The following is a 22,348-nucleotide window of genomic DNA, read 5'->3' as shown; positions in this document are numbered from 1 at the left end:
CGCGTGCAGTGGACTTGAGCAAAACTACAAAAGCTACAAAAGTTTGCATGGTGGAGTTTTGACCGGACTCGGGGCAGGGACGGTTGCAGGTGCAACCGTCCCTGACAAATTTCCTCTTCATCAACAGCGCGTAACTTCTTTTGTTCACCGTGTAACTTTTTTTCACAGGTTGTATTTTCACAACAGATAGTGGTGGGCCCCACACTTGGCGCGGAAATCGAGTTACCACTTGTTATCTGAGCCGCACATTTTTTTGAGGTCCAATCTGGACCATGAACCGTGCAGGGACGGTCATACTGATGACCGTCCCTGCCCCAAATCCGTTTTGACCCGACTGGCAACCAGCAGAAGCCACTTAAAAACACCACGTGTTAAATAGAAATAGAGCAGATTATTATCACTGTCGGGTAAAAAAAAAAAAAGAATAGAAATAGAGCAGGTGCTTTCGAGTTATTGAATGCCAAGTATACCTTTTCTTTTCTTTTTTTGAAATATGAGATTTCATGTACCAGAATAAAAAAAAAACTAATATACATCACATCGTTGCTCAATTCAATGAAGAGGTCCAATATTAAGATGCAAAACTGTTGTATTCTCTTCAAGGAAGAGCACCAGGCCATGCAAATAGTTGCGAGGCTGCTCCATGCCAGCCACTTGCAAGCCTGCACTTCACAAACTTTCCATCTCCATCTCCAAGCAGACCTCAGAATCCCCAAGATTGTTTCCACCATGCAAGTTCAGATTCTCCAGGTCTCTTGAGTGCAGAACAGCTTGGACAACTTTCCAAGGGCATGACTGCAACTTTACCAAAGAGACTCTTCCAATGAAATTCCTAGTGTTTACCTTCACTATACAAGTTATCACAATCAGGCTTTACACATACAAGGTGTTAGAGGGTTCTCCCAGATGTCATAATTAGGAAAGGTTTCTTCAGGTAATCCTGTTCGAGTCTGATGGGTAACCACCACGTCTTCCACAAAGGTCGCCCAGCCCATGTATGGGTCGCCTAATGATTTGGACATCAGTCCCTTGTCTGGTTTAATGGATTTCAGACGGTGACCCATGTAACGACGATATCCAATTATCAATTTAGCAAAGTTTCCTCCATGGGTCATGACAAACACATCAGACTTCAAGCAGACCAAGAAATCAAGGGCGGCCAGACTAGTGACATGCTTCCTGAAGCCATCCAACTCCGCTTTGGTTGCCAATTCCTCCTTTGCTACCTGTTATACATCCTTTAACAATTACTATATCAACTATAAGAAAACAAAAATGACAAGTGAACTAGGATACGTAGGTGAGCAAACATAATTCACAACCCCACAAAGAACACTGCTCGTCTTGTGCCAATCGAAAGTAATAGAAAAACCACGCTCAAGACTTCAGATGACAGCAAAGCCCATAAAATTAGTTAAGCCCCAGTCAATTAACATCCCATATTTCTATTTACACTTTCTTTCAACTCTCTTATCTTCTATAAACATAATACAACGGAAATAGCTACTAAGTAGTTCACACTAAAAGCCCTTCCAAAAGGTTGACCTTCATATAGATATTTGAATATAGGATCTTAAATTACTAGAAGGTTCCCTTCTGGCTACTCAGATTAAATTATCTTCCTGCCCATAATTACCAAAATCATGAAACACCATGCATCAAAAGACTAATTCAACAACGATCACCTGAAAGGGTTCTCAAGGACAATATATCACCGAGTACCGAAAAAGTTGATTTTGGTCATTAGACCAAAACAAGTGTCAAAATCTATTACTACGAGTGTTAAACCTATTAGCACCAAACACAACTCAAAGCATACGAATTTTTTGTTGTATGCAGAAGAACAATCATACTGAATTCATGTATTCAGCATACACACACGAGGTTAAATGATTTCCTTCTTTTTTTTTTTTTGATCGAAAGGTTAAAATGTATCTTGTTTCATCATTCATTTGTGGATAGAATGCTTAGGTTAGAGACATGACACGAAAAGAACAACAACAAAAACAACGTTCCTAGGAACAATAAGTGAATCAAAACTGAGCAAGTGGCCTTACGAGATTTGGGAACATATTCCTAAGGGGAGCCATGCGGTTTTGTCCACCATAAACCTGTCCTGAAGCAACATATATCTGGGTTTCTTTCGGATAACCCATTGCTCGAAGCATGACTGCCACTTCACCAGGCTCAAGGGGGCACCGACCTTCCTTCCGCTTCTGAAGAGCTAGAGCCCATAGATGAGAGCCGTCCTGCCAGAAAACAAACAGATTATCAAATTTATGTTGTTAAATTTTTTCTCTTTGTTGTATGGCAATTATGATGAACTGAACCTTAAAACGTCGAGGCCATTCTTTCAGTCTGTACAAAGCCATGAGAGCTTTCTCTGCCCTTGTTCCCACAAAATCACAGAATGAAAGGCCTACCATCCCTTTCTCAAACCTCAGATGAAGAGCCCTGTTTGGGAAAAAAAAAAAATTCAAGCCTCACAATGGAAAGGAAAAAAGAGGAGATAAAACTACATTGTCCAAATTATGTACATGAAAGGATTTGAACTGGCGGTGCGATTTTTCATCCTTGATACAAGTTGATCAGCCATTTGCTCAATCTCAGGCAGAAATTTGAGCGCATGATAATTTACCCTGCACCTTAGTCTGTTTATTTCTGGGGGAACATTATCATATCTGAATGGAAAACTAAATAGTTAGTATTTATGATATATTTAAACCTGCCAATTAGTCAAACCGATTAAAGAAATACCAATAATTGACATTCATTCCTCACCCAAGTCGATCAACGAAAGGCTTTAAGGACATTATCTTCTTCTCCTTAATCCGGGGTAGAACATTGTCAATATAGAATTGCGCTGGAGCATACTTGGGGATGTTCTTCACTGTCCGTCTATCAATTATAGTACATGAGCAGAAACAAATAAACCATGTAGGACACATCAATCCAATTAAAATTTCCAACATAGACCAAATTAAGCAGGTATTTTAAAATTTTAAGATGGCTATAAGTAGGAGAGACCTTCCCATGTCTGAGTTCTGACCCAAAAAAGTTTGCACAATCTTATGAACACTGGGGAAAAGGAGTACATTTAATTTTTAGTGACTAATGACAGTTTCACCAAATTGGTTAAAAATTAGCATGTCTATATGTTGAAAAGAAGGTCATGATGAGTTGCTAAAACCTTTAACCAGAGATTCACAAGTCAAAACTGTGGTTTGTAATAAGAGTACTAAAAAAGAGAAAACATAGAATAGTAGACCTTATGCTGGTGAACAGCTCTGATTTGTCAGTAAACCATCCAGGAATGTCACGAACAATTCGTACGTCATCCCTTAAGTAGTCAATAAAATGGTCGACATCAAATATGTCTTCAAATTTTCTGCAGAGGATAAATGACTGAATAAGTACCTAGAGGTTTTCAGTACTTTTAATAGCAATGATCAAGCTCAACCGACATTAAGAAATAAATTAGCTATTGCAGTGAGAAGGTACTAGAGACAGAGAGAGAGATCTGCCAACTGATACAAAGACGACAAGGATGTGTTGTATAAAAAAGCATGTACTTTCGAGTTGCATGCGTGCATATCAATGAAACAAACAAAACCCTTGCACATATCAGATGGTGTATACTCCATGTAATTCAGAGTTCAAGTTTTTAGCACAAAATTAGGTCTAAAATTTGCAGAACCAACAACAGTTAAAATATTTAACAATGAAGCATGCTTTACTGGGTAACTGAAATAAGCTCAGGTCCCGGTCAAGGTGGTGAAGCAGAGAACTTGAATGTTAACGATAACAGCAAAATAGGTGATACAGAAGATGTGGAAGAGTGCATGTCAACATTCCCTTGGCTGAATAGCAGCCTCATTTTCTGTAACATACAGTACACAGTGTATAGCATTTTCATGAAAGCTTCACTCACGTCTGGTCCTTCCATATCTGATCTTGTTTCAACACTGGCAAAATAAGAGTGGCGTTCATTATCTTCGCAACAGCCACAGCATTGCAAATCTGACCCCAAAAACAAAAAAGTAAGAATGAGTTTATGTATTGAGTGAATGCCTGAGCAGTGGCACTTATAGATAGGAGCCTATAAACAATGTGTATCCTTTGGGGGGGAACCTGGAAAATAGCAGCTTCAAAGAAGGTTCAATACTTTGAATGGAACTTCACCGACAAAAAGAGGATGAAAAGCAAGGGGAGAAATTGAGAAGTGTAAGTTAGGAAACAGGTAATGGATCAGACACGCAAATGCTAACAATTGCCCTGCCACACGGTCAAGTAGAACTGGAAAGAAGTTTATGAAAACGCTTGGATAAAATGTGCATGACTGGATACAAGAAAGATGAAATCAGACATGACCATCCTCGTTGACCAATTAGAAAAGTAAGAAAGAAACAATTCATAAACATATATATTATTTGATAGCACAAAGAGAATCTTACAGCAATTCTTTGCTGGTTCAAACCACCCTCAGCATGTATAAATATATATCCATTTGTTTCATTCTCAGCGGGAATATCTACAAAGAGTCAAAAGTATAGGTAGTCAGATACAATGGAAGAAAAACTTTGCCATCAAGTTAAAAATGAAGAAGATAAGACTAGTAAAATTAGTGAACACAAAATCCCTTTCTCATTCATCCGAGTTATGTTGCAAATTTAAAAAAAAAATTAAAAATAGGAAGAATTGAAAAAAAAGAAGAAAAGAAGCAAGCAAGAGATTACAGAATTTCAGAGAAAAGAAGTGATGACATTGTCTTTTCTACTCAGATTATTTTCTTTCGAAATTTCTCCCCAAAAACTTCACTTTACAAGTTAATAGTTTCATTTCTTCATATGCAGACTACATGAAGCAAACACTTTCCTGTTTCCAATTATTCGATAGTTGATGGAACCATGCACTATGAAGAGAAGGCCAAAGGCCCAAAGCACATGGAAATTAGTAGGAAATAGAAGCCAAGTTGCAGAAATCAAAATTTTTGGCTCTATCTATCAAAAATAATACCATATAAGTTTATGGAACAACTTCATCGGTAAATGAAAATTTGCCCATTCCAGAAAAATTTTTAAAGTAAAAAAAAGGAATTTTACACTTCTGTTTCATGTATAATGCTGGTCCTAACCATATGGAAAAGTCATTGTACCAATCGTCTTAACTAATTTAAACACAACATTATTACATCATTAGTCTTGTTACCAACTTCAGTCTAGTATAAAATCATTTCTTATTAGTTGATAGGCAACAAATATTTGGGCATACCAGAGTTCAGATAACAATTAACAGCAAATGTCAAGTATAGAATTTAACCTTTTGACAATATATATTCCAATATCTTTTGTATGACACTTGCTGCATATTATCATTATTGGTGTTCACCACCACGTAGTTTACATAACAGAATGAAATTAGTAGTTTTTTGAGCATGGTAAACTTTATGTGAGGTAATTGGTTCATATATGAGTGGCTTCAAGATAGGATTTTAATTTTGCTTCATACAGTTTATAGCTTAATAAACTTCAAAATAAAAAAGATCACAGCAGCCAAATTATAAAAAAGTAAGCATTCACGCTCAGCATCACATAAATGGGCAATATAATGCAAATCAGTGACAGTTTTAGAGTACCAGAAATTATGCCCACACGTCGCTCAGCACATGGCTTCCATGAAGTGGTAGCTGAATATGGATTCTCCCATAGTGAAGGATGCTCCTTTACCTAATTGAAATGAGATGAATCATACAACCAATATCATTATATTGGTCATTTAAGAAAAAATGAAACATGAAAAAGTACAGAAGCATTTCTTTAAGCACTTACCCGTGGACAGTGGAGTACTATGCCATCTTTCTTGCACAGATATGGAGCATTCTACAATTCATGAAAACAATATTAAAGAGGGGAATCCCAAATAAGCTTAAGAATTTTCTTCGAAGAGAAGAATGTTAAATAAATTTTATGAGCAACTCATCAATAGTCCTCTATTACAGGGTCTCACATAGAATGCCAAAAGTGCCACAGAAAAAGAAACTAAATTTTGTAAAAAGCAAAAAAAAAAAAGGAAAAAAAAAAGAAAAAAGAAGAAGAAACAACTTCCTACTCGTCAAGAAGTGCTGTATACTAAGCATGCATTGAAGCAGAAAAAAAAATAGTAAAGAGTTTGAGAGTGAGAAATTAAGTCAAAGCAATGCTTTACTTAAAATAAAGGAGAATATAAGAGTTCATTAAAGTCAAAGAAAGAATGCACAATTTAGGATAAACAGTGACAAACAGATGCATATCATCATGTTTGTCCAATAAGCACAAGAAAACGTCCAATAGGGCACGAAACCTTGTTGTCATGATATTTTTACCTTTATTTAGTTAATAACATTTTACCTACTGTAGATTATTCAAACTCTACCATTTGAGTAAAAAGGCAGGCACAAGAAATGCAACAAACACACTTTATACATAGTATATTCTACTTGTTAAATAAGATTATACTAGCCAAACTGGCATCTTCTGTGAGGCTTCACACCACTTTAACCCAAATGTCAAGCATCGGATATCAAGACAGCCCTTTTTTTTATCAGAGATTGTATATGATAGGCATGTGACCTAATTAAGCTATTATTTTTGCACAGCCCAAATATAACTGCACTTTTCTATTAGCATTCTCAACAAAAGCCGCAGCAATTGTCATATACCCTTATAGTCAAACTCAAAGCCTAATTTCTGAGGCTATATTCACCAAACAAACTACCATAATAGGATCTCCTCTATCCAAGAATAAGCACAGACAGCTCTGATGTAATTCTTCTCCATGATCTTTGATGTAGATTAACAAGATTAGGGTTCATTGTATAATGGACAGAAACGATACAATCACAAAATATTCTAAAATAGATAATTCATTTTCCTAGCCAGTTTCTACGCAAGGGAGGGAATTTCCAAGTTATCACTGCAACCCATAAGGTGTCTTTTTCATGTAAGTACCTCCACACCCAAGAGAACAATATGAGCATCAAAAGTTAAGCCTATAAGACTCTAGGTATTGAGCTCCAATAATACTCCATCCCCTCCACCCCCCCCCCCTTCTCACTCCACTCTACCCCCCGGATAACATGATGATCAACAAACATAAACGACTCCTCAAACAATAAAGGCCCGAGAAAAAAACCACCCCCAGCTAATCCATAACCAAAAATCACCAATGTAACTATTTTACTTATCAGAAGTCTCAAAATTTCCAACAGAAACAACATTAAAAATCGAAACTTCGTACACCTAACTCAAAAACTTAAGCACTTTTATGTATAATCAAAAAGAGAAGCCAGAAATTCTGCCAAAGGTTTAGCTAAACAGCAAGTGCTCACCAATCGATTGACAATTGAAGAAACTGAAATAATTGCGGCGAGGAAAATCAAACAAAGCACGAAAACCGAGATCTTGGAATTGTGAGTATGGAGCCTAGCGTCGTCGGTGAAGGAGAAGGGGAAGAGAGAGTGCAAGTGCCCGGCGGAGAAGAAAGAGCGGAGGCCGCCGCGATCTCGAGTATGACGACTACGATTGTCGTCGGAGGAAGAGGAGGTGGGAATATTATCGGGAGACAGTGGGGAGGAAGCCACAGCGACATCGTCCCGTTTCCTTGGTGACGCTGACGCCGCTCGGCTTCCCATCGAACTTGAGTGCCGGAGCTCCGCCATTACTAGCTTCGGACTGTACGCCAGCTTAGCCGCTGCCGCCCTTTTATTATTATTATTATTATTATTATTGAAAATAAAAATAAAATTAGCTAAAATCGCTGGTTTCCTCTTTGACGCATCATCTTCTGTGACTAGACTGCGCTGACTGTAGACGTCTGGTGCAGAAGAATGGGGGAAGTGACTTCAGATCGGGTTTTTAAGTTTAATCCCCCACACAACGCACTGCATTTGAGCCTCTCCTTTCTTTTGTTACATTTTTTCTTTAATAATCCTCTTTATTAATGGTTAATAGCACTATCCGCCCTTTAAGTTTGTTATATTTGTAAATGCTTACGCTGTACAGTTCTTAAAATTACACACATTTTTTGTTAACCAACTTCTTATTTAGTAATTTCAGCTCCCTCTCTTCTTTTTTTTTTTTTAAATTATTATTTAACTGGTAGTAACACTAACATGTTAGGGAAGGAAAGATGAAAGGAAGCCATTGTAGCTTTAAAAGCTTGCAATTGTAGTCCGAGAGAGAGAGAGAGACATACCATCGTCATAAGGGAATTTTAGCAAATATTAAAGAAAATTAATTTAGAGTATGTTTGATGAAACTGAAATATGAAATTTTGATTCATTAAATTATTGAATAGTAAACACTCATTTGAGTGATAAGTGAAAATAATTTGTACTTATTTTTTGAAATAAATGTTACCTACACAATTCGAACTCACTGAGTCAATTAATATGCTCTATTTTGTTTTACTACAAGCACATCTAAACATGTTATGATTTGAATTTATTAAAATTTAAGTACTAAATTGAGTTATTATCAAATAGGGCTTTAGTTTATCTCTTTTTTCTTTCCAAATGGTCAAAATGCTTTGAGAGACCTTTGCTTTCTAAAAATAGCATTCAACATACTAACTAATAAGCATGTGTAGTTTATGGAAACTTTTAAGGATGACCTTTTTTATTGGTGATACGATGGTTTAGCCGAAAAATGTCAAAATTGTTTGGTGGGATTGATATTATTGGAGTTGGTTTGATTGATTACTCAATGCTCCGTAGCTACTACTTTTTAAGTAATCCCAAATTCTCAAATCTCACACAAAAGTAGCATAAAAATGTCACTAGAAACGCCACGAAAATGCTAAGCATCTCTCCTCTCCTTTTTTTTTTTTCCCATTTAGCAAAGTGTCTCCTTCTTTGAGCTGCTGTACTAGAAAAAACGAAAAACATGTAAAAACAAAAATTTTGATTTCAATGGTTAAAGAAAGATGTCATAGGTGGTGTTTGCCAATCCTCCCATTTGATTGAATTGAGGTAAATCTCATGCTGCATGGATTATAGACTGTTTGTGCAGTGCGTATCAAAGCCCATTATTATATTTATAGATATAATAATTCGTACAAAGCCCATTAAAAGTTCTAGGGAAGTACAACTATTAAATGGTGATGTTGCAGACTTGGCCACAGGCCAAATTTTACCCAAGTCCCCATTTTTGAAGTGCAAAAGCCGAAGTAGAGAAATCAGAAAAGAAAAATTGTACTATCAATGTTTAATATAATTTCTGTTGTTAGTCGAGATTTTAATAAACTGAGGATGTTTTATTAAAAAGGAAAAGAAAAAGAAAAATTTGTCTTTTAACTATATATTACTTCACTCTTAAAAAAAAAAAAAAAAAAAAAAAACTATAGTACTTCACTAACTAGCGCTTTACCATGGTTAAAGCAGGAGTCGAAGGGGTTTCTACTAAAATCACTTCTTCAGTCTCTAGCAGGGGTTTAAGCTTTTGTATGCTGCTGACAAAGGCCCGGCAGCGGAGAAGTGAAGGACGGAGGAGGAGGAGGGGAGCTCTTTTCGTTACAAAAATTCGCCTGTACAGCCCACATTAGAAGGAGATCAGCAGTTGCATGGGAGGATGGAAACCACAAGGCTCCGATTGGAGTTCACAGAGAAAGAGGGCATTTTGAGCCAGTCCCAAATATCAGAGGGGCTTCAACAGTGCTGGCTTCTCCTTAAACCCCACCACCACAGAACCATCGCTGACCTCGCTGCTTACATTCTTCACGCTTTTCAACTTCAACCCTCTTGCCCTCATGGCCTCCTCCTCTACGTATGTATCTAATTCTTGCCCTATCTTTGCAATAAAAACTGCAATGTTAGGGTGTAAATATACCCCTTTGTTAAAGAAAAAATGCAATCTTTGCTAACGTGTATGTGGCCTAGTGGTTTGGAATTGTCAACGTGATCAAAGGGTTTGTCTCCTTTTTCTGACGATTCAGCAAAGCAGTTAAATTGGTTTTCTGTTTCCGACTCTGTTTTTGAATTTTTTTTATGGAGTGTAAGAGACCTGATTAACCCAACTTCACTGGATTTAGGGTATGAATTGTTCTTTTTAAGTTGATAGATTTTTGAAAGTTTGGCAATAATAAAGATCATGACTTTCTCTCCAATTTGTGGTACTTTGTTTAGTTGTAATTGTGCCTACGGTGTATTCGTTGCTGGATTGATGCTGTATTTTCCTTGCTTGTAGATGGATGGCTACGTGTTACCAGGTTTTGAATCGACTACCATTTTGAAGGATAAAGATGTAATCAGGTTAGGGCTAAGCATTCACTCTTAGTCTTAATCCTTATTAATTTCAAGGTTGAATTTATGTTACCCATAAATAAGTTAACAAGTTGGTAGATGAAAGGATGACAGATGTTTTCTGTATTTGATCTGTTGTTAATAGTGTAAGGAAGAAAGGGCTCACCTTGGCTATTCGGGGAACCAATCCAATCAATTTAGTTGCAGAAATGGAAGCTGTGGAGCAGCAACCTGTAAATACTGGAGCACTGCTTTTAGCAAATGAGGAATTCGAGAAGGAAACTGGAGGTTATCAGAGTGATGAGCCTGAAGATGAATCCGAAGGTGCGGAGGGGGATGATAAAGAGGAAGCTAGAGATGTAACTGAAGAGGCTGAGGATGAGGTCAGGGAAGAGCAGTTGGAAAATTCTTTACATAATCCATCGCAAGAAAATGCAACTTCGAAGAAAAGGAAAGCTCCGGAAAAACTGCAGGGGTCAAAGTACGTTGTTGCTTCTTTATGCTGTATTTGGATAACTTATGCTTGGAGTCAAACTTCAATCTCTAACTGAAATGGTCGCTTCAATCTCTAACTAAAATGGTCACCGACCCTTTTCTTTTCTTATCCTACATAAATTCCAGAAAGAAGAAACTACGTGCAGAGCGTCAGTGTAGGGTTGACAATGCTGGTCCAGCAGAGCAAATTGAAAATTGTCAGCAAGATGGTGTCCATGCAGCAAAGGAGAGTACTCACAAACAGAAAAAGGTACCTGAGATCAAGAAGAAAAATGAAAGTGATATTGCTGAACAAGGCGATGGAAGTATTGTGGCTTCACCAAATATGAAGAGGTATATATGACATAAGACCATTGTTTTTGATGTTTTGATTCCATATTAGTTTCATTAATCAATTTCTTTAAGACCATTGTTTTTTATGTTTTTGCAGTGGTATCTCAAATGAGCTAAGCTGAATTGACTAAGTTGTATTTTTTTTTGGGGGGACACTCATAAACATCTTGGTCATATTTATCTAGACTTTCCTGAGAGCTGTGTATGTTAAATTTTGGAGTTCTTATCATAATCAATATTTTGAGGCAGTACTTCGCTGCACAAGCCTATTTTAGCAGGAAGATAGAACCTTTTCTTCTAGTAGGCAACTTAGACTTGGAGAAGTCTCGTTCTCGTTATGGCCTCCTAGGGAGAGGCATATTGTTCTCTGTCCTCCTTTCTAACTCTTTCAGTGATACATCCGTATTATATACTACATTTCTTGAAGTACTCAAACATCTAGATGGTATCTTGCTGACAATAATTTAATCTGATTTTGCAGCAGTGACCCGACTCAAAAAAATGGAGAGGAGACTGAAAAAGTATCTGGGGGAACAAAGAAGGTTTGCAATCATTGCTTGTTACTGATATTTGAACACTTAATGTATTGTTGTCTGCCTGAATTACATGCATTGTCTCCTGCCAGTATTTGTACTTCAAAATTCAAACTGAAGAATGCCTGTGGTGGACAGCTTTTTAGAATTGTGACTGAATGAATTATGGCTATCACTGATTTCTCTGATGATTTAATCTGTAGAAATGGACTTTTAAACAGAGGTAAAAAAAAAAAGAAAGTAAAAGAAAGGTAGAAAAGACAGTAAACATCTACAACCTGTTCTGGAAGTGAGACATCTGAATTATTATCTGAGATGATTGAAGTAAAGTGCTGCAAGGACACAGCATTATACTGCTCTAAACTTTACGCTGCTTGCAGAGCTTTTGCTTGCTTTGTCTTCAATATTGCCTTAGATTTCATACAATTTGTTTTGCAGCTCCCTAGCAGAAGTGCAAGGCGCAAAAAAGCTAAGAGGCGGTGGATACGTGAAATGGCCAAAATTCAGAAGAAAGATACCATTTCTCAACCTAAGGAAATTGTGAGTGGTCAGACATGTACATTATTGTGCCTCTCTGACTTCCAGAATTGGTTGTAAAGAACCACTTGCTGAATTTTGCAGCAAAATTGGAAAAAGAAACCAGTTAGAGCTGAAGTGAAGAAGTACAACAACTGGAAACAGAGACCAGCCAAACCTGATGTAAAAGAAGATGATGGCCAACCAAAGGGACTGGTGAGTGATTAAAGATTCATATCCTCTTTGTTGCTCAAAACATGAATTCTTTTTCTGATGCAATTTCTGATATGTAGCTATACTGGAAGCAGTGGTCTGGAAAAGATACAAATACTGATAAGAGAAAACATGGAGAGGCAACTCAAAATGGCAGTGCATCTGAGCAATCAAATCAGAAGAAAAGCTTGGATGACGAAGTTGTTCCGATTGTAATTAGGCCTGGGCACATCCGCTTTGAGCCTCTAGAGAATGGTTGGACGCATGCTTGTGTTTTTATATTTCTTTGAATTGATGTTACTTTTATTCTCTTTCTTTTGGCTGTATGGCGAAACCATGCAAATAAGTTGCAATGTATGTCTTCACGTGGGAATACCATTCTTAAGTTTGCTTTTTTATTGTAAAATCTATGGCTTACTAGATGACGTTAACAAGGAATATAATAGCCTGTTTTAGCATTTGCAGCATGCCCACTCTTGTGTTTGCTGGAGTTGCTTGACATTTAGTTGCATAAAATCTGTCTGTTCAATTTAGTTGCAAGCATTAGATAGCTATGAAGTTGAAGTTGCATGCTTTTTCTCTGATAGAAGTCCAATCTTTCGACATCAAGAGCACAAGATAATTGATGCGTCCTTACCTTGATTTTGTTCTGACTTTGTATCATGCATCTATCAATATATCCTCTTTCCAAAGAACACACTTACCACTGGTGGGAAATCGTTTGCTTGGTACAACCACTTCCGTTGCTCCTAGAACGTGCTCATTTTTTTCCCCCAAAAAAGGCCACCCTATCTGAATGATTTTGTTATGAGAATATTTCTTTTGTCCACCAGCTTCCAACTTGAAGCAATCGATTTATTAAAATTGTGTCAAATTCCCACCAGTGGTAAATGGTCTACCAGTGTACAAAACTGTTTGCTTAATACAGCCACTTCCTTTGTTCCAATGACGTGCTCATTTCTTTTTTGCTAAAAGGCCACCCTTTTTGAACGATTTTGTTAAGAGAAATTTGAACAGCTTTTGTTCACAGCTTCCAGCCTAAAGCAATCGATTTCCTGAAGATGGTAGACTGTTACTAGATGAACTATTAAGTTGTGCAGTTGTTCTCTACTGTCAATGAAATGACATTTTGATTTTCAATGTCTACTAAATATAAGCTTATTACAACCTCATATTGCACGTTTTTCAACTTTCTGATAGAGTGAAGTAATATAAATTGGTGACTTGTTGGAGAGTGTAGATTACTGATGCTATTAATTTAGAGTCCTAATATCTGTAAATTTGGTTTTGAATGCAGATCAAGCTGAGGCACAAAATCAAGTCTCAGAGGTATGTTATTTGTCATACAGCTTTTTCTTGTACGTTTGGTTTAATTCTTGCTATTTATAACAAACTCTGTTACTATTTTCTTCAATTTGTCTGCTGAGGGTTTTATGCTACAACTGTACAACTGTGTCATGGTGATTTTGATATCTCAAAGTGTATGCTAAGTGTTAAAACTATAGACCGAAATTTTTCTCATGTTGATTATGAGAGTTGATGGCCGTAAGTAAAGTTTTGCCCAGTATTTGGTCAGTCCTTTTCTTTTTGATCTGATATAGGTTACTGCAAAACTCTTGTTTATTCTGACATGAGTTGTATGCTTTCATTCATTTTGTGCTTTTGAAGGATGGAAACATCTCAAAATCATCTTTGTCATTCAAATTTTATATATATGTGTGTATGTGTCTATATATATATATATATATATATGAGATACTAGAGTGAAATTTCTTGCATCTCAGGAATCTTTCCAGTGGAATGGAATCACCAGCAAAAGAAAGGGCCAAAAGTGGGGAACTGAGAAAAATTCATTTTCCAGGAGAAACGATTATAATAATGCCAACAGAGACCGTCCTGTGACATTAAGTGCCCCGAAAGATGTACATTTGAATGGACCAATTGATTTTGAAAAGCTTCCTCTCCTTTCCTATATGCCAAAGGTTGGTGTATATTTCAGTGTCATATTGTTCATATTTATGGCTTTGGAATAAGACTTTTATTTGTTGAAATTCTCTGGTTATGTACTTTCTTTGGCACTTTCTGTGGTACCTGGCATTTTCAAGTAAAAGTTTATGCCAGAAAAGTGATTAAGAATTTTGACATGCTGTTCGTGTTTTATCTTGAACAGATTATTTGGAAAGCTTGTTATTTGCAAAAGATTTTTTTGGTTGCATTCAAAAACACGTTTTCCAACCCCCTTTTTATCTCACATACATGACATCACAAAAAAGTGCTATAGTTTTTTTCCAAAAAATTATTCCAAATAATCTCCTATCCAAACACAATCATCCTCTTTTTCAAAATAAATTTTATTGTTTCCCCTCCGCCTCCTTTCCTTTAGTTTTGGGGTGGGGGGAGTCTTTCGGGCCTGGAGGGAGGGGGATGGGTGGGGGATTGTGTTGACGAAGTAAAAGTCCATGCTGAAATTGTGAACAAGTTTGACCTCCGACCTGAGATGTCATATGCATATAATTTTAGAGCACTAATTACCTCCTGGTTACCTTCTAAGGTGTCTTATTGTCTTTTCAGGTAGGTGATGTGATCGCGTATCGCTTACTTGAGTTGTCGTCGACCTGGACTCCTGAAATTTCTCCCTTTCGAGTATGATGGAATTCTAACACCACTTTGAAAAACTCTTGATTCTTAATATACCACCATGATTACAGGTTTTTGGCTTGAACTTATGCTGCAGGTTGGGTATGTGTCATGGTGTAGTTCAAAATCTGATAAACTCATTCTGATGCCAGTCCCTGGGTATCCAGTTACTACAAAGAATGCGGATGAAGAACCTGATAAGCAGCCAGATGACTCCCTTTACAAAGAAGATGGATCTTTGGAGGTACTTTAAAGCTGTTCACCACCTGTCATTTTACTAGTTGCCTATGTTATCTTTTCTCCCGTGCGAAATGTTAATTATGACAACTTTTTGTGGATCAGGAAGGACCACAGTTTAAAGCTACTGTTGCTTTTATTATACTAATAACTGTATGCATAAACCTGCAGATAGGTTTTGCAACTCTTATTGATGTTCGTGTTGTCAAAGATGGCCATGAAGGTTCAACTGAAGCAGTAACTGGTGAGGCAAATGGAGGTCCTGCAGCTACTGAGAATGCTACAGTTTCTGATCCACCTGCCAATAATGAGACACAAATAGATGCCCCTGCCCCCGGTATGCATGGTTGGTTATGTCAGAAAAATTATTGATAATCATTTGTGTTGGGAAAATTACAGCTGCTTGTTTAAAAAATGTGTCATCAAGTTGTAGAAAATGCACAGTTTCAATGTCAGTACAAGATTTTTTTTTAACTCTCAACTTCTCTTGGTAAAACATGGAAGCCTAATGCTGCAAAATTGGGTAAGAAATGTGGCAAATTCAGGGAGGTTACTTTAGGTCATTTTTGTTGCTCTAGAAATTATTGGTTAACGATATTTGTCGGAGCTACATAGAAAAGTTAGAAACAAAAGGTATTGGTATTCTGGTGCAAGCAAATGGTGAAGCTAATGGTTTTTTCACATTTTGGATAGTTTTCCTTTCTCCTCCTAGATACTTTTAGCTAAGATCAGGATGTTTGGGATTTGAAAGTAAGTAATAAGTTTATCTTTTGTTGACTATATGCAGGGAGTGGAGAAGCAAATTGTGGGAAACAAAAAAGTGCCTCAGGCTCAGGTACTTACAAGACCTTACTGGTTCCTGAAACTGACTGCTTCTTGAGTATGTGATTTTTTCTATACCATTTTGGGTTTTGAATTTCTTACTCGTTATATTATAGAAAATGGTGGAAACATATGGGAGCAATTGAGTGAGGCTTTGAATGCCAAGAAGGAAGAACTCTCCCAAGGAAACTCTTGGGATAAGGCCAGTTCAGGGAAAAGCTCGTGGTCCTATAGAGCCTTAAAAGGTAGTGCCCTCGGCCCAACAATGGCTCTGTTGAGATCTAAAAACAAGTTATGAGATGAAGAGAAGGCAAGTTGGGGTTAAATTTTGCTATGGCGTTGCTTTTCCCCAACTATTTTTGTTTAGTCTGGCTTGTGACATTTAGCCTCTGTAACTTCTGAACCTGCATATATTCAGTTGTGCTAACCAAGCTGAAGCCTACTGTGAATACCGCTCCCAACTTTCTTCATCTATGCGAACCTTACTTATTGGATCACTGCTTTCCTTGATAATGTGTACCTGGTGCTAATTAACATCACTTTTGAGGTCATTTGCATTCTGGAAAAAGTCGTATTTAAATTCTAAGGATGCTCTTTACACTCGGGAGCTGGCAGAATTGTTGGATGGGTGGAAGTATATTGCCCTGTATTCCCATTTAGGTAAGATCACCTGTAATCGTTGCCAATCATCCCGTCTTTTTGGGGTCAGAACAGCCAATTATACCATTGTAACACCTCAGCAAAAATGATGGTAGGAAGTTCCAGTTCTGATTGTCATTGCGGTGTTAGTACCCAAACATGAAGCCAAAGAGCTTGCTTATCTTGCCATGAAAATAAAAGCAATTGCACGCTTCGGTAATAAGCGCTTTAATAGTCCTTGACCTCCAGTTCCGCTTTTAATTTCGTTACAATGAATAAACGTAATGGACCAACTTGCAAGGATTGTGCGAATGTGCTGTGAGAGTGTTGGAAATCATTTACAAAATCATGTGTTGGCCCTTTATGTTTTTTTTTTTCGGGAGGAATGTTGGCCCTTAGCTACATTGTCTGATGATTGATACATTATTAGAACATGATACTCCAACTTGTTACTGAAACCAAAACGTAGTAAGATTAGTGTTGTATACATTTCCCATGATGGTTCCCCATAGATGTTTCAGTATATAGTGAATGATCCCCTGAAATGAAATTAAAGTGACAATTCTTCGAAATGACAGAAAGCATGGATAACATCCAAACCTGCAGAGTGTTTCTATAAGATTCTTTTCACTATGTTTTATACAAAAATTACAGGAGTATAGCTTGTATAAGAAGGAAAGAGAATCACTTAATTTTGCCTCACTGCATGACCTAAATCTCCGCAAGCAGAGTTTTCCCCAGCATCAAATTCAAAGCCGGCGAAACTTGTGCAAGTCAGCAAAGATCGTCTTCATATTCAGACTAAAGACCAACACCTTTTGAGGTTGGATGTAACCAATTATAGCTGAATGAAGTTACTAAAGAAAATGACTGTAGTTTTTAACTTATTCCAAAGAAACTTACATACTTCTGGATTTTATCGCAACTGGTCACCTGTACATGATCCCAGGAATGTTCCGCACCTTACATCGCACAAGCGGAAAGATAACTCTACTGCCTGGGATCCCAATTAACTTACGAGACCTGTATTCAGTTGCAGGTCCCTCGCAATATGGCGGATGCTGAAATTCAGGAACTAGACTTAGAAAAACTGTTGGCTCCTTTCTCCTACTTAATTCCCATCATCCAATGTGTTCTGGAATGAGAAACAGGGAAAATGCTTCAAAAGCAGCTCTGGTTCCTCACCTTCTTTGACTATCTGCAATCAGTAGAACTTCAATTAGTTCATCCATTCAAGATAGTAACAAGAAGATAGAACAAAGAAGCTGAACAGATGATTGTCAATGACTAAGCTACGACAGGCAAATGAAATCCAAATTTCCAACTAAACTTGAAAACAAGTGTAAAGAGTCCTCCAAATTCCATGAAAGCACTACAATTTCCAACTAAAATCAAACCAAGTTCCAGGTAGATAACAATTTGCACCCTCCTTGCAAACCCGGAAAAAAAAAATGATAGAATAAAAAGCAATGGTCTCCACCAACTAAAATTGCCAATTTTCTGCCTCTGAATGTAGAAAGGACGATAAAATGAATATAGATTCAAAATCAGTTGTTCCAGCTATGCTCACCAAATTAAAGCAATTAATTTTCTATCATTTAAGAAGCAACCATATAAAAAGAATATACTTCTTTTAGCATCCTATGATTTCTGTAATTTTTACCAAAGGTTACATCAGGATACAACTTTTGGATTATCAGAATACACGCTAAATTACTAGACTTGATAAACTAATAAGTAATAGCTGCTTCCACAGGAAACTGGGCTGGTAATATGGTGGAACTTCTCGTTTGCATTCTCATCTATATCCACTCATGAAAAGCCAAACACAAAGTTACCCTAATGGGAATCTTTTCTGGAAAGAATGAATACCATATAGAAGGTCATTGAATTTTTCACAGATATGTCAATTTAATAATCACTGTGTACTTTAGCAATACAACCCAATTTATACAAGCTACTGCACTTCATAGTTAAGTCAGTATATTTGGAAAAGATTAAAAATGATTCTCACAGACATGTCAGTTGAAGCACAAAGGTGGAATGGATACCTGAACAACAGAGCTTGTAGCTAAACCCTTCTGAAGAAGAAAATCACGCCCAATTGTCTCCCACTTGATGCATCCATCCTCAAATGTGCTATTCTTCCTAGTTTTCCCTCCCTTCTGTGATGCTTCACGCCCTACCCACACGTACAAAACATAATCATCTTGGGTGCCCAAATTCGTGTCTTGAACAAACATGATATACACAGATCTCGAATCAAGGATGCCATAATGCATTTCCACTTCATGCATAGAAGGCCACTGATAAAGAACTAAGTTAGTTACTTCAGTAGCAGTATCTTGTACAGCATCAGGTGGAAGACGACAAGTCCCAAAATGTTCATCTTTGACTGCATTAGAAATTTCATTGTCTGCCATGAAAGTATCACTGTCCAATACTAACTCTTCAGTATTCATTTCCAAAGAACTTTCTTGAGAGTGTTTGTTAAAATCGACATCATTCATCATTTCATCTTCAAGGTCAGGAAGAGCAAATGACCACGATCTCATCAAGTTGACTGGAACTTGGGATGTTTCATCGACTGAAGGTAACATCATCCGAGGAGGAGGATTGTTGCCTCTTCGCTCTGCTAAAGAAAGGGACCTCCCTCTACATGGAGAACAAGTGTTCGCCATCTGCCAAGCATGAGCAGAAGAAGAATTATCTTCTGGTGGAGAATTTCCTTCACAGAGGAGAGGTGCACCTTCCTCCAAGTGTGCATTTTTACCAGAATTTAAATCTTTAGATTCCGATACTGAAGGTGATGGCTGAGCAGACAGATAGGACAGATCAGACCAGTTAGAAGATGAGGGTGAGAAGGTAAAAGAACTGGAGTAGTCAGAAGTTGAAGGTGAGAGCAAGGGTGATGTAGTATCAGACTTTGGTCGACTAACATGAGGACTAGGAAAAGAATCCAAGGAACTGAAGGAAGGGGTTCGAGATAGTGAAGGATCAGTTAGAGGAGTTGCGTAATTCACTTCTGTACAAGAATCCTTTATCCAACTTGGGCTGTTTGTTGCATAAGAAGCAAAAGAATCTGGTGAATCACACTGATAACTTGAAGGAGACGAAGGATCTGTAGGTGAGAGGACGTGTTCAACTTCTTCCAAAGTCTCAACATCACCACATCCATGGTTTGTTTGGGGCCGGTCACCATTTAATTTGGATGATGTGATAAGTTCTTTCATAATTCCACTGGCAAATTTCTTTCTCAATCTGCTCCAGCCGTTTACACGAGCAGGAAGATGGGTCTCAGATCCATTCCCTGACAAAGGAAAAGCAGGCACCACTCCACCAGCAAGTGCTTTGTGAAAAATTTCAAAATCTAAATTATATTCTTGAACAGCGCGCCCAGTGATATGTGGACGAATTGGAGCCACAACAATGGAGCTCCCGTCAGACAAGGCTTCCACAGTTTCAGCTTCTCTCTCCTTCCCAAGAGCATCCCAGAATTCAGATGGCTCCTCATCTTCTTTGATAATTAAAATTGGACCCCTTGCTCTTTCATAATGGATAACCTGATCGGCAGCTGCCCTGGCTGCATCAGACATCACCAACACACAGTGCTTTCCAATCCATACATATAAAGCTAAAGGGACATGAACAATGAATGCTCCACGAGAATCAAGCCCTTTTGCTCCTGGCTCACTTAACAATTTGGCTACCAGATGAAGGGGATCATATGGTGAGTGAGGCGCCACCCGGTACATCCTTAGCAATGAACTTGGGCTTGCAGGCATAGCATGTACCCTTTTTTGGCATTGCAAAAGTTGGCAAGCAAATCCCATATTGGGGTTTGTAACTCCTCGCGCAGCCTTAACATGCTGGAATGCTTCTTCAAAACTGTGCCCCTCTTTCCACATAAGATAAGCAATGACCAAAGAGGTAGATCGGGAAACCCCCTGGCAACAATGGACAAAGACTCGGCCACCTTGTTCTCGAACATCTTCAAAGTAATCAAATACATCATAAAGGATACTTGTTATATCCTCAGATGGGCTGTCCTGTAGCCATAATGTCTTGTATACCAGATCATTTTTGAAATACTCTGGGCAAAGAAATCCAACACAATTCAGCACATGAGTAATCCCATTCTGACGGAGAACTTCACGATCCTTTGCCACCGTGTCGCTTCCTAGATATACATAATCTACAATCCTTGAACACTCCTTGTTGAAATATGCAAGCTTGTCTTTCTTGAACTCAAATTCTTTTGGAGGCTGCCCCGAATATGAGTTTTCACGGGGAGTGATTGATCCAGGTCTAACACCAGGAGTAGGAGGACTATTCCATATGCCAAGATCATCTGAACCAGGCTTTGGCCACTCCTCAACGTTCGGTCTAGAAATAGAGAGAGGCTGAAGGGGAGGCAAACAAGCTCGAGCCTTGCTGTTCCATTGTGATTTGGAACTAGAATGTGAGGGTGACCGGCCAGTCCAGGATACTGACCGTGAAAAACTTTTCCGGTTCCCAACCGATGACCAATCTTTTTCCCCTTCCCCTAACATTTGAAAGCAACAAACTACACTTCTACAACTCCAATCAGAAAGATTGGGGGATTGTTCCTGGAAATCCCATTACAAAACACCAACTATGAGTCTTTGACTATTCAAACACAACAAACTCTGCTTAAAATTCCGAAATTCAATAAAATAAATTCAAAAATTTAGAAGGGAACATATAAAAATTGAGTCTTGACGCAAAAAGATCAAATTTTTAACTTGAATTTTTCAAACAACCCAAAAAGAAAGAAAAAAACAACCACATGAGGAATCTTCAAAGTCAAGGGTCTATGACATAATTGGGAATTCAAACATTTAACCACCATTCAAAGTTTCCGTTCTTTCCTCACCTAAAACCCTTGACCAAGTCACTTTCTACATATTAGAAAGAGATAGAAAATAAGAAATTAATCACAAAGATGACCGAGTAAAACACCAAAAGAAAGCCACCATATCAACTATCAATCCACGGTAAACAGCCCGCAAAAATAAAAATAAAAGAGAAAGAGAGAGGGGGGGGAGTGCATAAAGAATTCCACTCAAATTCAATTTAAAGAAAAGAAAAAAGAAACAACCAAAATCATACTAGTACTACATGAATATGACTTACTTGAGAGAGTGGGTTGGTCTCAGAGTAATTGCAGCAGACATTTGATCTTTGTAGAAGACCAGAAAAGTACCTAAACTTAAACTTAAAATTATTGAGTGACAATAATTACAGATTAAAGGAAGAAGAAGAAATCAAGAAACAAGAGTAGAGTTTTGGCAAGTTGTGTAATTGTATTCAAAAAGAGAGAGAAAGAAGAGCTTGAAGAGGGAGGAGGAGGAGTGGCATGTAAGCCAACAAAAAACCCAATTGAAAGGGACAGGGTGGCAGTTAATTGACTGGAACAGAATTGGTCAAACTGCCATGTCATCATCGGATGGAGACTTGTTCATTAATTATTTTGTATTTTGTTTTGTCTTTTCTTTTTTTTTTTTTGGGTGGAATTTTGTACTTATGATGTTATGGAAATTCATTAATTACTTGATTAATCTACTTGAAATTTGGTCCTCATATTTACCAATGTACTGAGATATTTTGATTTGTCTCGCTTTCT

General features: G+C 37.6%; 3 protein-coding genes across 5 annotated transcripts; 1 reads left to right on the top strand and 2 right to left on the bottom strand.

The window, feature by feature from the left end:
- Positions 1-481: 481 nt before the first annotated feature.
- LOC113753616 (protein PECTIC ARABINOGALACTAN SYNTHESIS-RELATED) lies at positions 482-7,906 on the bottom strand. The gene is made up of 11 exons (XM_027297814.1): positions 7,367-7,906; positions 5,829-5,879; positions 5,636-5,726; positions 4,455-4,531; positions 3,932-4,020; positions 3,269-3,388; positions 2,782-2,898; positions 2,538-2,681; positions 2,331-2,454; positions 2,058-2,249; positions 482-1,226 (listed from the first exon to the last, which is right to left on the bottom strand). The coding sequence occupies exons 1-11, from the start codon at positions 7,694-7,696 to the stop codon at positions 867-869; spliced, it is 1,695 nt and encodes a 564-aa protein (XP_027153615.1). The 5' UTR covers positions 7,697-7,906; the 3' UTR covers positions 482-866.
- Positions 7,907-9,469: 1,563 nt separating this feature from the next.
- LOC113754529 (coilin) lies at positions 9,470-16,613 on the top strand. Of its 3 annotated transcripts, none has more exons than XM_027298976.1 (15): positions 9,470-9,800; positions 10,221-10,285; positions 10,422-10,757; positions 10,898-11,104; positions 11,589-11,646; positions 12,076-12,177; positions 12,259-12,369; positions 12,447-12,621; positions 13,664-13,695; positions 14,151-14,348; positions 14,938-15,009; positions 15,101-15,247; positions 15,412-15,577; positions 16,028-16,075; positions 16,179-16,613. In XM_027298976.1, the coding sequence occupies exons 1-15, from the start codon at positions 9,606-9,608 to the stop codon at positions 16,358-16,360; spliced, it is 2,094 nt and encodes a 697-aa protein (XP_027154777.1). In that variant the 5' UTR covers positions 9,470-9,605; the 3' UTR covers positions 16,361-16,613. The 3 variants fall into 3 exon arrangements, with proteins under 3 accessions (XP_027154777.1, XP_027154778.1, XP_027154776.1); XM_027298977.1 differs by having other exon boundaries at positions 11,586-11,646; positions 12,462-12,621; XM_027298975.1 differs by having other exon boundaries at positions 11,586-11,646.
- A 650-nt stretch (positions 16,614-17,263) lies between these two features.
- Positions 17,264-22,033, bottom strand: LOC113753281 (protein-tyrosine-phosphatase MKP1-like). Its single transcript, XM_027297395.1, has 3 exons — positions 21,859-22,033; positions 18,753-21,311; positions 17,264-17,899 (listed from the first exon to the last, which is right to left on the bottom strand). The coding sequence occupies exons 2-3, from the start codon at positions 21,252-21,254 to the stop codon at positions 17,813-17,815; spliced, it is 2,589 nt and encodes an 862-aa protein (XP_027153196.1). The 5' UTR covers positions 21,255-21,311; positions 21,859-22,033; the 3' UTR covers positions 17,264-17,812.
- Positions 22,034-22,348: the final 315 nt, after the last annotated feature.

The sequence above is a fragment of the Coffea eugenioides genome, chromosome 11 (assembly GCF_003713205.1).
Source record: "Coffea eugenioides isolate CCC68of chromosome 11, Ceug_1.0, whole genome shotgun sequence".
In the NCBI taxonomy this organism is placed as follows: domain Eukaryota; kingdom Viridiplantae; phylum Streptophyta; class Magnoliopsida; order Gentianales; family Rubiaceae; genus Coffea; species Coffea eugenioides.
This window is presented reverse-complemented; position numbering and strand designations above follow the sequence as displayed.

Excerpts from the sequence above, each read along its gene's own strand:
- LOC113753616 (XM_027297814.1), bottom strand. The coding sequence starts at position 7,696 with ATGGCGGAGCTCCGGCACTCAAGTTCGATGGGAAGCCGAGCGGCGTCA. Across the intron at positions 4,021-4,454 it reads TGAACCAGCAAAGAATTGCT|ATTTGCAATGCTGTGGCTGT; the intron begins GTAAGATTCTCT and ends TTTTGGGGTCAG. Across the intron at positions 2,682-2,781 it reads CCTTTCGTTGATCGACTTGG|ATATGATAATGTTCCCCCAG; the intron begins GTGAGGAATGAA and ends TTTTCCATTCAG.
- LOC113754529 (XM_027298975.1), top strand. The coding sequence starts at position 9,606 with ATGGAAACCACAAGGCTCCGATTGGAGTTCACAGAGAAAGAGGGCATT. Across the intron at positions 11,105-11,585 it reads GCTTCACCAAATATGAAGAG|CAGTGACCCGACTCAAAAAA; the intron begins GTATATATGACA and ends CTGATTTTGCAG. Across the intron at positions 15,010-15,100 it reads CTGAAATTTCTCCCTTTCGA|GTTGGGTATGTGTCATGGTG; the intron begins GTATGATGGAAT and ends CTTATGCTGCAG.
- LOC113753281 (XM_027297395.1), bottom strand. The coding sequence starts at position 21,254 with ATGTTAGGGGAAGGGGAAAAAGATTGGTCATCGGTTGGGAACCGGAAA. Across the intron at positions 17,900-18,752 it reads CTACAAGCTCTGTTGTTCAG|ATAGTCAAAGAAGGTGAGGA; the intron begins GTATCCATTCCA and ends TACTGATTGCAG.